At 38.7% G+C, this 13,048-nt stretch overlaps 1 protein-coding gene across 3 annotated transcripts in view; it reads right to left on the bottom strand.

The window, feature by feature from the left end:
- GFPT1 (glutamine--fructose-6-phosphate transaminase 1) overlaps window positions 1-2,963 on the bottom strand; it is a 62,728-nt gene extending 59,765 nt beyond the window's left edge. Inside the window, exon 1 of one of the 3 annotated variants that reach the window (XM_051975443.1) lies at window positions 2,669-2,963. In XM_051975443.1, the coding sequence (XP_051831403.1) occupies window positions 2,669-2,675 (7 nt within the window). In that variant the 5' untranslated portion in view covers window positions 2,676-2,963. The remainder of the gene's footprint in view (window positions 1-2,668) is intronic. The other 2 variants (XM_051975444.1, XM_051975445.1) reach the window with 2 other exon arrangements.
- Window positions 2,964-13,048: the final 10,085 nt, after the last annotated feature.

The raw sequence follows: 13,048 nt of genomic DNA, 5'->3' as shown, positions 1-13,048 counted from the left end.
AGTCTTTTGTAGTCTAGTAGGAAGACTATAACATGTATACAAATAAATAAATTCACATGCTACCTTTTCTATGGACCAAAAAGAGATCTAGACAAAGTGCTTGCGCTATGAAAACTTGAGGAGAACAAGATCATTACAATCTAGAAGAACAGAGACTTCTTGAAGGAGGTAGCATCAGAGCTGGGCCTCGGGAGAATATTTCACAGATGTAGAAACAAAGAAAATACCTCCAACATACGATTCAATAAAGAAGCAAAGAACGAAAGATGTTTTGATAGCTGACAACTGCAATATTTCTATGCTGTACACTAGAGTATGAATATATATGATCCCTTAACAGATGTTAAGTATGTTTTAACACATACTTCAAGATAAACACTAAAAGAGACAAGCATAAACATAATAGCCTTAATTTTTAAACATTCTTGGAATGCTTCTTTAAACACATTCTCCATGGATTACTATAGATTTAAAAAAAATCTTCAATATTCACCTGGTGATGATCTTTTCAAACCTGGTCCTTGAAATAATCCTGGTTTTTGAAAGCATTATTGTATAGGGCAAGCTCTTGCGGATCAATAGAGCATTAAAGACTGCTCCTGCAGTGTTTGGTTCAAAAATAAAAAAAATTCTAGCTGAGTTTATTAACTTTAGTTTTTAGCTTTAATTTGGAAACTACAGGGCTATCAAATACTTTATGTTTTCATCCAGGAACTAATGAAGTCTGTCTATTAAGATTAGAGCCTAAAACAAGCCCAACATTGGGAACCCCAGACAACCACTTCTGTTTACAGCCGTCACAACAAGCAAGCTGAAGAGATCCAGAATAACTTGTTCAGAGGAGCAAAATTTGTGGAAATGAGGCATGGAAGATGTTGCAGATTCTGCCTCCTCAAAAGCCAAAACTCTCATGAAGATGCAGAAAAAGAAATTTTTAGCACCAAAGTCTTTGGCACTATCAATAATTCAGCTTCAAAAAAGTGAATATGATTTTACCAATGGAAATGACATTAAAGAAAAAGCATTAGTGTCTCCTTTACCCCTAGGCTTTCCACCTAACTGCAGCTGAAATTTCGTAGGCATATTGTCTCTTCCTGTTACATGAGTTCCTTCAGAGCAAGAACTATCTTGCTTTTTCCATTGGTATCCCCAGTACTTAATGGTGCACTGCACATACCCAGCCTAAAATACTTCATTCATTTTCAGAGATGCTACACTATACATGCGTGAAGATCCACATGATTAAAGTCACAGTTTCTTGAAGAAGTACAGGAAATGAATCACATGCACAGCTACGTAAGTAAAATAAGAGACTCTGGCCAGACACAGTAGTCTTGTTAGCTCTGATGAACTGGGTATCTTATTTGCAACAGGCGCCTAATCTCCGCTCAATGGGGGCGTGGAGGTAGGAGGGATGTGTCCAAGTACACAAGGCCTTGCACTTACAGTTATTTATTAAGCCTACTGATATGGAAATAAGTTCAGCAGTGAGAAAGAACAGCATAAACTGAGATGATTTTTAAGCATGGTCAGACCCCTGATTATTTAAATAAAACAGACACAATAACTTCTACATCTTAAAGAAAAAAAAAAAAAAAAGGCTAGAAAGGACTAATTAAAACTGAGACCTCACTCAGTGGTAGCCCCCTCAGTCTAGCTCGATTTTTACCATGATTTATAATGAATAATAATAGCTAGCACTCATATAGCATTTGCTAACATGCAAAGCAGGATGCAAAGCAATTTGGCAATATTTTCCCATCAGAATCACACCTGGGACATCCTAGTTGGCTTCACAGGGGATTACAAGTCCCTTGCACTGAAAGCATCCCGTCAGCAGTCCAATGGTCATCATATGAAGACCTCCATTTAAAGAGAAACTCAAGGCTTGGGAGAACTCTTCTCTACTTTGGGGCAGTTCTCATTATTAGCCAATTTTTTTCCTCACGTCAAGCCTACACCGGCCTCTCAACCACTTCCACCCTCAGGAGCCAAGGCACATACAAAAGGCTTTTCAGATACTTGGGGCGGACTACACAGGTGCTCCGGCCCCAGCCTCCTTCCCTCCGGTCCGGGCTTGCATAAACACCCCCAGGGCATTCCACAGGGGCAAGGTGTCCCCCAGGCCTCCTGTTACTCCCCTCCCACGCACCAGAAGCAGGGGCCACCAGGGAAGGCTCAGGACTCGCCTGATGACCACGCCCCCTCCCCGGCCAGCCCCAGAGAACACGGCTCGGACTTCCCGCGTCCCTTCCCCGCACCCAAGGGCCCAGTCTCGCTCCCCTCCCTCCCCTATCTAGCCTCCTGAAGACACCTGGGCCCTTTCCCCCTCTTCAGCACCAGGAGGGGAGATAAATTCTTTCCTACGCTTTCCCCAAACTCTAGGAAGGGATGGGGAGGAGGGAGGAGGCGGGGACCGACCTTCCCTCGCTTTCAGACTCCCCTGGATTCGGAGCCGGGCTGGAGGTGCCCTACCTAGCTCACCTCAGGGATGAATCAGACCAAAACTCAGGTCCCCATCCCCTCCATCTATACCTGCTCCACCAGCCACCCCTTCTTCCCTCGGGGAAACGCCCCCTCCTCCCAACGGTATCGAGCCTCTCTTCCTCGCAGTCCTTCTCTGAGCCCTCACCCTGGCACCCTACCCCCACCCGCACCCCAATCTTACCGCACATGGTGAGAGGTGGGTGCGCGCGAGCTCGAGGCCGGGGGCGCGGAGAGCGCAGCAAGAGGCGGAGGGGCGGGAGGAGAGCGGAAGATGCCCAGGGGACTGTGACGCGTGCGCGAGAAAAGCTCCGAGGGAGGGGGAAGAGGAGGCCGAAAGATGCGGCGACCTGCTTGCCTGCCCGTCCGCCCGCCTGCCTAGCCTGCTAACTGACTGCGCTGCCACTACCCTAGTCTGTACTGCGGCGGCGGAGGCGGGCCGGGCTTCCTGCCGACGCTCCCAAGCTCGGCCGCTAGCAACGGCCTCGGCTCCGCCCCTCTCTCTTCCACGCCCCTCCCCGCGCGCTGGCGTGCCGTATTCCTATTGGTCCCTTCGCCTGCCCCTCAAGTCTAGGCTCCGCCTCCTCACCTCCAGGTCTGCAGCAGCCTCTAGCCTCTAGCCTCGCCCCCTCCTTTCCCCGCTCTCCCCCCATTCCCTCTCTCCCTCCCTCCATGCCTCGCGCGGCTACTGCGCTGCTGGCATGATAGACGTGGCACCCGGAGCTTGTCTGCCCGCCCGCAGCATCCGTTTAGAGATCCTGGAGACCGGGCGAGTCTTCTTTGGACAGCCCCGAGGGTGTTGGCGAGGAAAATGCTGCAAGGAGCTGCGGGAATAAAGGCGATCCCCAGCTGATCACCCCACGGGGCACACGCCCCTCTGCCTTTCCTGGGCTTGAGCCCCAAACTGACGTGTTTTCACGTAGAACAGGAAAGAGATGTGAATTAACTCGGCCGAAAGAGCGAGAAATATAAACGAGATATGTAATAGAAGAGGGAAAGGAAGTAGGATAATAATAGCTGACATTTACGAGGCAGGGTCGCATTTAAAAGGCCCTTAAAATTATCTCCCTAGAGCCAAAACTAGGGATTTTACAGAGTGATTTCCTTACAAATAACCACCCACATAAAGTTGAATTATATTGAAAGCAAACTGAGTCCCTGGGGTTGAGAGTGACCAGGCACCATAGTTGCCTCCAAAATTAAAAAGGAAAAAACGGGTAAAAAAAAAAAAAAAGTATAAGGATGGGTTAGAGATTAGAAGGAAAAAATCAAAGATGGGGGAAAGAAGGAAAGAAACATTGTGGCCCAAACTTTCTGATTTCAAACAGCTACTCAGGTTGGGCCAGTCTTTCTAGTAACAGCAAATTCTTTTCCACATTTTTGCCTAAGGCCTAAAAGCCGTTCCTTGGAACTGTTTCATTTCTCAACCCATCACTTTAGTTCAAGTAAAAAAAAATAACAATAATAACCAAAAAAGTCCCCTAATCATAGGGTTTATGAGATATGCCTGCACTTTAAAGAAAATGATCTCCATCATTCACTTTTTTCCCTCCCTAATCTTTTTCATGAAGATCATTATAGTATAAACAATGCCTCAATGTGACCTTTTGGTAAACTAGTTTCTCAATATGTTCTTCTATCCAATACCATAGTCTAAGGTAACCCCTAAATGATGTGTATTCTCCAGGGATAGCCTTTTGCACGGGACATGCCCTCTTTCTGAGCTGATTTGATCACCCCAAACTGCCTCACATTAGTAGATTAGTAGGAAGTGGAGTTTAAGTGGGCTTTGGTTGCAGTGGGCTCTAGTTGTGTTCCCACTTAAATTGAACAAAAACCTTTTTCTGGAAATATCTCTCGCTATGGTCCACTAGCTACTGGGGGTCATTTTGTTGGAAAATAGTATGGCAGAAACTAGGTATTGACCAATATCTAACAACTCAGATAAGGCTAAAATGTAAACAAATTAGAAGAACAAGGACTAGTCTCCTCAAATCTGTGTAGAAGGGAGGAATTTATGGCCAAAAAAAAATTTAGAGAACATTATGAAATGCAAGATGGATAATTTTGATTGTATTAAATTAGAAAGGTTTTGCACAAATGAAACCAATGCAGCCAAGATTATAAGGGAAGCAGAAAGCTGACCAAAAAAAATTTTACAATCAGTCTTTCTGAAAAAGGCCTCATTTCTAAAATATATAGAGAATTGATTCAAATTTATAATACAAGCCATTCCCAGACAATTTTCAGATGAAGAAATCAAAGCCATTTCTATTCATGTGAAAAAAATGCTCTAAATCACTATTGATTAGAGAGAAGCAAGTTAAGACAACTCTGAGGTACTACTTCATACTTCTCAGATTGACTAAAATAACAGGAAAAAACTAAGTATTTGGAAGGAATATGGGAAAACTGGAGCACTGATGTGTTTTTGATTGAGTTGTAAACTTATCCAACTATTCTGAAAACAATTTGGAAATGCCCAAAGAGCTATCAAAATATTCATGCCCCTCCATCCAACAGAGTCTCTAGTGGGCCTGTATCCCAAAGAAATCATAAAAAAGGAAAAATATCCATGTGCAAAAAAAAAATGTTTGTAGCAGCCCCTTTTGTCCTGGCAAGGAATGGAAATTAAGTGGATGCCCATCATTCTGAGAATGGTTGAATAAGATATGTATTTGAATGTCATCGAATATTATTGTTCTATAAGAAATGATGAGCAGGTTGATTTCAGAAAAGTCTAAAAAAAAATTTACACGAATTGATGCTAAGTGAAGTAAGCAGAACCAAGAAAACATTGCACACAGTAACAAAATTATATGATATTATATAATTATATAATTATATGATGATAGGGGGACTTAACTCTTTTCAACAAGAAGATGATGCAAGACTTGTGACAGAGAGTACCATCTGCATTCAGAGAGAGAATTATGGAGACTGAATATGAATCAAAGCATAGTATTTTCACCTTTTGTTGTTGTTTGTTTATTTGGTTTTTTTCTTTCTTGTGTTTTTTCCCCTTTTGATCAGATTTTTCTTGTGCAAGATGACAAATATGAAAATATGTTTAGAAGAATTGCACATGTTTTACCTATATCAATTGGGGACAGGAAAGGAGGGAGAGAAGGGAAAAAATTTGGAACACAGTTTTGCAAAGGCAAATGTTGAAAACTAACTTTGCATGTATTCAGAAAAATAAATACTATTTAAAAAAAAAGAAACTAAAAAAATAAAAATAAAGTATATGTAGAAATTATCAATACATCATGATCCATAAACAGGAATCACAATCTCCCACCAATATATACAGTAATTATAGGCAAATAGGTATAGAAAACTAAAAAGAGAAACATCAATAAGGACAATTCACATACTCAGGAAATGGATCTTGAAATCCTTGATCTTTTCAGGAATAATATATAAAACAAAAAGCAGCTTTTCTGACAATTCCTTTCTGTTCTTTAGGCAAACCTGTTTCTCTTCTACCCTCAGACTGATGAAGCAGAGACAAACTCTTTTAGCTCACAATCACCTTTAAAAGGAAACTGAGCAAATATTACATTATTATAGTAATAAACAGTTCTCTTAAGCAAAAAACTGCAAATCTCTTTAGATTGGCTGTCTAGACAATACAGACAAGCCCAGCCATCTCAACAAATGCTCTATCAACCAACTTTCCTTTATTTTCACAACAAAAAAGCTGTACAGGTTAACTTTTTCTTCTCTTTAATTACAGATGATTCTAAATGGGAATAGGCAAGATTCAGCTGTTTTCTGAGCTTTGTGACTTTCTCCTGCCATCTCCCAACATAGCAGTTAAACTCTTCCTCTTAGTTGACTCTTGCTAACATCTTCTCTTTCATCTCTCTTACATTAACTGCTCTTATTATCTTTATAATTTGTAATTAATGGGCTCTTCAGTACTATGTTATCATACACATTCAGTCCCTCCCCCTCCAGTCCTCTTTCTAGATGCAGATGGTTCTCTCCATCACAATTTTATTGGAATTTGCCTGAATCACTTCATTGTTAAAAGAGTCACGTTCATCAGAATTGATCATCATATAATCTTGTTGTTGCTGTGCACAATGTTCTCTTGGTTCTATTCACTTCACTTAGCATCAGTTCATGTAAATCTCTCTAGGTCTTTCTGAAATCATCCTGCTGATCATTTTTTACAGAATAATAATATTCCATAACATTTATATACCATAACTTATTCAAGCATTCCCCAATTGATGGGCATCCACTCAGTTTCCAGTTTCTTGACATTACAAAAGGACTGATACAAACATTTTGCACATATATATAATATAGGAATACAACTCAAACATTTACTGATAATAAATCATAAAGAATTTAATTTAAAACAATTTTGGCATACATAAAATTTTACTATTTTTTAAAGATGAAAACAAATTTACATCCTAATGAGATGGATATACTTGTTTATTTTTACATAAAGAACTAAAACTTGTAATATCTTGTTAAGGACCATGCCTAGGTCAATTCTCTGAGAGCCTCCACAGCTGTGAATTATAACATCTGAAGAAGTTGCAAGGCAGCCTTTGCTGACACAGGTGTTGCTTGTAGACTGAGAATGAAATAAATTGGAAGCAAGACAGAAGAGGAGAGAAGTCAGAGAATGCAACTGCCTCTTAGTCTTCTCGTATCTTCCTCCTCCTCCTCCTCTTTCTCCTCCTCTTTCTCCTCCTCTTCCTCCTCCTCCTCCTCCTCCTTCTTCTCCTCCTCCTCTTCTTCCTCGTCCTCCTCCTCCTCCTCTTTCTCATCTTCCTCTTCCTCCTCTCACATGAAGAGATCCATTCTACAGGTCTGAGTTAGACCTCCAGCAATCACTGGCAGGTGGCTCCCATATCACAATAATATCTGATACCTTTTACTGTTGCCAAATTTTTCAGGACTCCCATATTCAGTTACTCTAGACCTGCAGTTTAAGAAACTGCTCCAGACAACAAACACACTTAGATCTGAGCTAATGTCAAGGAAAAAACAAGATTTTTTTTTTTTCTATTTAAGGAAAGGGCTAAGAAAAATAGGTCTACTGCTTGCAGGTGGTTCTTAGGATCAGAATTAAAACTCAAGATGTTTGTAATGTCTAATCCTTGCTCATTTCCATTCTCATAGTGCACTTATTTTTGTTTTCCTTTATGGTATTTTATAATAAGTCCTTATTTTAAACATCTAAGAAATCAGTATACTAGAATCATAGGCTCATACAATCCCAAGCTGGAAAGGCTATTAGAGATCACATATAAATTCCATCCCTTCATTTTACAGAAAAGTAAAGTAAGGCTGAAGAAGGACAAGTAACTTTCCTAAAGTTCCATAGTTTGTGAATAGCAGGACGGGAATTCAGTCACCTGACCCTAAGTCATTGAAATTCCCCCATCACCACACTTTTCAGAGAGCAGAGGAAAGAAGTATTAAGAAAGGAAGATACTATATAATTTCTTCAGACAGCTGGGAATGAATGTACACAGGAAATAATGTAAAAATAAAGAAGATGGAATTTATCAGCTAGAACCTGAGATGACTACAATAATAAAAGGAGTATCTTGAGGCATGGAATAGTTGTGGTGGACCACTTTGGTCCTCAGTTTGCCATCTATAAAATAAAGGCATTGGATGAGTTGATCTCTGAAATCTCTTCCAATAAGAACTGGGGGAAATTGTAATTGTTCCCCCATGGGCATCATGATGAGCTATTTTCTTTAACCTTCTTTCTTCTAGGTCTCCTAAAAAAAGCTTTAAATCAATACTCTCAAGATCTCAGACATATTGTTAGATTTTTTTTTTCACTTAATGGGGAAAAAAGCTAGCCTGTGATATATAATAAGCAGATGAGGAGTTATTAAATTGGACTCCTTAGCCTCTGTCCAATCTATCTAAGCCAAATTTACCTAGTCTAAGATTTAAATTCTTAATCTCAAGTTGGTGAATTTGTTTTGTTTTGTTTTTTTAATATTTTCATAGAATCACCTCTATAATTCTACACATTTTATTTTCTTCATTTTAAAAACATTCTGGAAAAGGGCTCATAGATTTCATCAGAGTGCAAAAAGTCTATAACACAATAAGGTTAGGAACCCCTGAGCTAGGGAAAGAGTTAATATCCCAAAAGCTTTCTAATATATGATTCCTTCAGGGAAACTGGGTCATGTTCAACACATACAATACAATTCAAACTATAATATATTTGAGTACGCTGAAAACAGAGGGATAAGATATGCTTGAGGGGGATAAGATATCCTTGAAAAGATTTGAACAATGTTACCAAGGAATCCAGCGAGGTTCCTTGGTTTCGGGCACACTCTACTGCTACACAAAATGGAGATCTCCACTTTCATTACTTCTTTCAAGGTCACTTTGTAATTGTGAATCAGTCTTATCCCATGCTTTCTTTGACTTGTACTTGCAATATCATCAAGATTAATGGTCCTTATGAGTTTTTGATGCCTTTTATGTGAAACTGCAATTAAAATTTATTTGACCAATGATGAATAGAGAGAAAAAGCTAAAGGCTTATTTTTCCACAAAAATTATAATTGAACAAAATTCCACAAGAAATTCCTTAGAACTCTGTCAATTCAGATATTTCTCCAGAACCTTGTTTATCTAACTCACCTAATCAGACAGCTTCTGGGACATTCAAAGGAAGAGTTAAATTAGAGATTCTAAACCTTATTCCAGGCCAATTCTCAGTTCTCCATCTTGTCTGGGTACCCTATCTTGTTGAAGTAATCATCAACTCTACTCACTACTCCCCAGCAGCCCCATTCTATTATGTTTTAGCAACCACCACAAATCACTTATACTATTGAAATTATAAATACAATAATGATAATAGTTAACATTTCTAAAGTACTTTACAGTTTACAGAATTTTTCTTTTGTATTATACAGTGTGTTCCAAAAGTACCAATATAGTTTTAAGCCTTAATAATTTAAGACTCAATAGCTGAGATTATAGATTCACCCTATCTAATATAGATTGATTGACCCATACAAGTTATAAATAGATGTCTAATCTGAAATCTGATTCAACCCATCTTCTAAAGAGACTGAGATTTCTGCCCTTGATTAGGCCATTAAGTAAGCATTCACTCCTTTACTGTCCTACTTCAGAGATAAGGTTTTAGCTAGAACCATATTTATATACCACACTTCAAATAATCATAATCCAAGGATATGGAGCTCTCTTTTAGGGGTCCAGAATAGAAGCCTCTTTCTCTGGTAACTCTAAAGAGGTATTTTCATTCCCACTTTATGAATAAGGCTATTGATATGTAGACATCTTAAGGGAGTTGGAGGTTCTTGATTTTCCATGAACACTATGGAGAAATAGAGGAGCCAGTAGATGACGTTTGGGAATGAGATATGTTTTGTGCAGCAATTATCAATAAAAGATAAGATGAGTTCATAAAGAGTTGGAGAACTAAAGACATCATTTTCTGATGGAAAAAGGATAATAATTTTTTGGAATGACAGATGAAGAAGTCTGAATGAACTGCCAAACTTGGCCTCAAGGAACTCCCTTAGGATGAGGTGGCAGTTAACTACCCGTTTGCAAACTAATTTAAATGCCTCCAAAGTATCTATGGGTTGGCTGGGTGGAGGGTACAGGAAATAAACAGAGGTTGAATAAATAATCTACAAAGAAAGGTGTGTTCTTGGTGGAGCAGTGAATAGAGTTATTATAGCAAAACTTCATAGTGGTGAGTAATATCATCCAATCAGGCTGGTGATCTGAGGGGTGTAGCAATGGAGGGACTGTAACAGGATCCCTCTGCAGTTTCTGCCAAATAACACCAATGTTAAGGCTGAACAACATGGCAAAGAATATATAGAAGTTACTCCTTCTCAAAATCTCTCCAAATTATGGTTTTTGTAATAGAAAATTCTTATCGCTAGAGAATTATTCAACCTTAAAAATCAAAGCAGCTAAAGAATAGGGCACATTCAACTTGGCACTGGCTTAATTGTGCATATTATTTAGCTGCTACATGTTTCAAAAAGCAGTGTATTTAATGATCAAGTATCAAATTGTTTTAAAGTGGCATTTATATACTTTGAAGGCTAATTAATTATCTGATTGTTAATGGTTGTCTCCACCTCTACTAAATCATATTTTCACTTAGCTCTGAAGAATGGTATATATAAGGTCATAGTCAGCTAGCAGGTAGTTTCCTTGGTTAAAAAAAAAAAAAAGTTGTTAACCTCTGATATACTTGTGTGAATCCTAAACTAGCTTATTCTCAGGAATGGCTAAAAATAAATAAACAAGCAAATAAATAAAAACAAAAAACTGAGCCCATCCAGTTCTTTTATTAGTCATAATCAGGTCAGTTCTCTCAGACAGTTCTCTTAGGATAGAATAATATAAGTCAGAATCTATTGTTAATCCATCCATCCTATCTTTAACCTTTTAAATCAGTCTGTCTGAGATAAATCCCAGACTGTGTAGTTAGCATCTTTAAAGAGAGTCAACATATTTCAATATACATTGTTTCTGCCTAGATCCTGTCCCCTTCCCCCTTCTCTCTCTGAGGTACCAAAATCCTTCCTGGTTCTTCTCCTTACTCCTTAGATCCTGCCCCCAACTCTATCATCTCTCCTGAGTTATAAAAGTCACATTCCCCCAAAAGTAAATTGCTTATTCAAGATGATTCTGCCTTGCCTAATTATATTTGTTTGAGCCTATGTGCTATTCTTCACATAATGAGTAGCATATTTCTGAAGTACTAATTGAGTGACAGACTATAATATCTCCCAAAAGCCTAAAAGGATCTTTATATTCTTGGTAGACCTCCATAATAGCACAATATCCACTTTGGGGAGAATCCATCTCTATGTACCATTTACCTATTAGATGCCTGAGAAATTATACTTCTCCCTCATCGAATAGAATTTTCTTGAGCTCACTTAGAAAAAAAGGAGGAAAAGGAAAAGGAAGATGACGAAAAAAGAGAAGAAGGAGGAAGAGAAGGAGAAGGATTAGGAGGAAAACAAAGAAATGGCATTAGGATGGATACCATTTCTTTGTTGTAGTGGTATTGGGAGTCCCCAAATCAGAACACAATTATATCTCATCACTTCTAAAATAAATAAACAAATAAAAGTAAGCAATTTGAGTAAATAACTGGAGAATCATTTATTTTAAATTCATAAATTCCTGAAGGACTTATGTATTTAGGTCTGAAAGAGGAGTAATATAGTATGCAGAAATGGAGCCCTTGAGCTAGACATATTGTGTAACTGTTGTCTCTCACTTGATGATGTTAAATATATCTTTGTACTCATGTCTGGGAGGGCAGAGTCATGATTGGTAGCTTGGGGTGTCTGTGAGCTTTGCGGATTAGTAAGAAGCACTATTGGAGACAACAAAATGAATAAACTAAAATGGTCTTTGCTAAGATACAAATAAACTTTTGCTAATTTATATTGTATTCCAAAGTTGCTAGATGTTTCTGGAGGATGTAGATTTTGTGTAGTTGCACCTCACAAGTCCAATTCACTCAAAAGTCACTCTCCTGGTATCACTGATCCTCTTTTGAGAACAAAGGAGAAACAAGAAGTACTAGTTCTCCCTGACCTAGTTCCAAATTCAGTATCCTTTCTATTTTATCATGCTATACTTTCTATAAGAGTGGCAAATGCCTTTGGCAAACATAATGCCTTTATTTCTTATGACTTAGCTAATATTAATAATGAATGCCATAGAACAGTCATCTGGGAAAGAATTGTTTAAGAATGTTTAAAAGAGAATTGAAACCCAAAAGAAATTAATATATAATAAGACTTTACACTAAAAGAGTTCAAAACACCTGTTATAAGTGAATTACATTCTCTGACATCGATGTACTATAATGCCGGAGAAACTGAGGCAGAAGAGAGATTAGAGAATTTTTAATATTTTATTAATGGGAGAATAAAATTAACTGGACAGGACTCTCGTCTCAAATTATCCAGTCAGACAGAGATAAAGATATACTGGGACCAAGGAATCTATGTTGGTCCCAGGGCTGGAGGAGACTGCCATCCCAAAGAATCCAACATCCAGCATACAGCTGCTAGTTGCCAGCCGCCAGCCTCCAGCAATGAATGGAGGAACCCCAACTTCTTAAATACCTTTCTCTAAACAAAGCAAGGAGTAAGAAGCACGGGGAAAACCTCTACCAGGATAGGGGAGGCCATAAATTCTAAAAACCCAGAGACAGGATGTCTGAATACAAAGAAGTAAAGATATCAGTGAGGTATCTTGGAATATTTTAGAGGATATTATAAATCCTTGAGGACAGAAAAGAGTCAGGAGGTCTACTCTCTTGTTTATTTTCCTAATTTCTAATCTTAGAGCAAATAGTCCTCAATCTTAATGGGCCAGAGGGGGATTTATAACTAAAGAGATTTAGACAGAACAGTTAAGGAAACTGAGACAAGGGAAACTCGTACAGGGAAACTGAGTCAGGACAGTTAAAGAGAACTGTGGCATAACAGTACTTAACTGAGTTACTAAAAATAATTTACATATGTGACTATTGTAC

Source organism: Antechinus flavipes, chromosome 2 (assembly GCF_016432865.1).
Source record: "Antechinus flavipes isolate AdamAnt ecotype Samford, QLD, Australia chromosome 2, AdamAnt_v2, whole genome shotgun sequence".
Taxonomy (NCBI): domain Eukaryota; kingdom Metazoa; phylum Chordata; class Mammalia; order Dasyuromorphia; family Dasyuridae; genus Antechinus; species Antechinus flavipes.
Note: the sequence above shows the minus strand (reverse complement) of the source record. Positions and strands in the feature narration are given on the sequence as shown.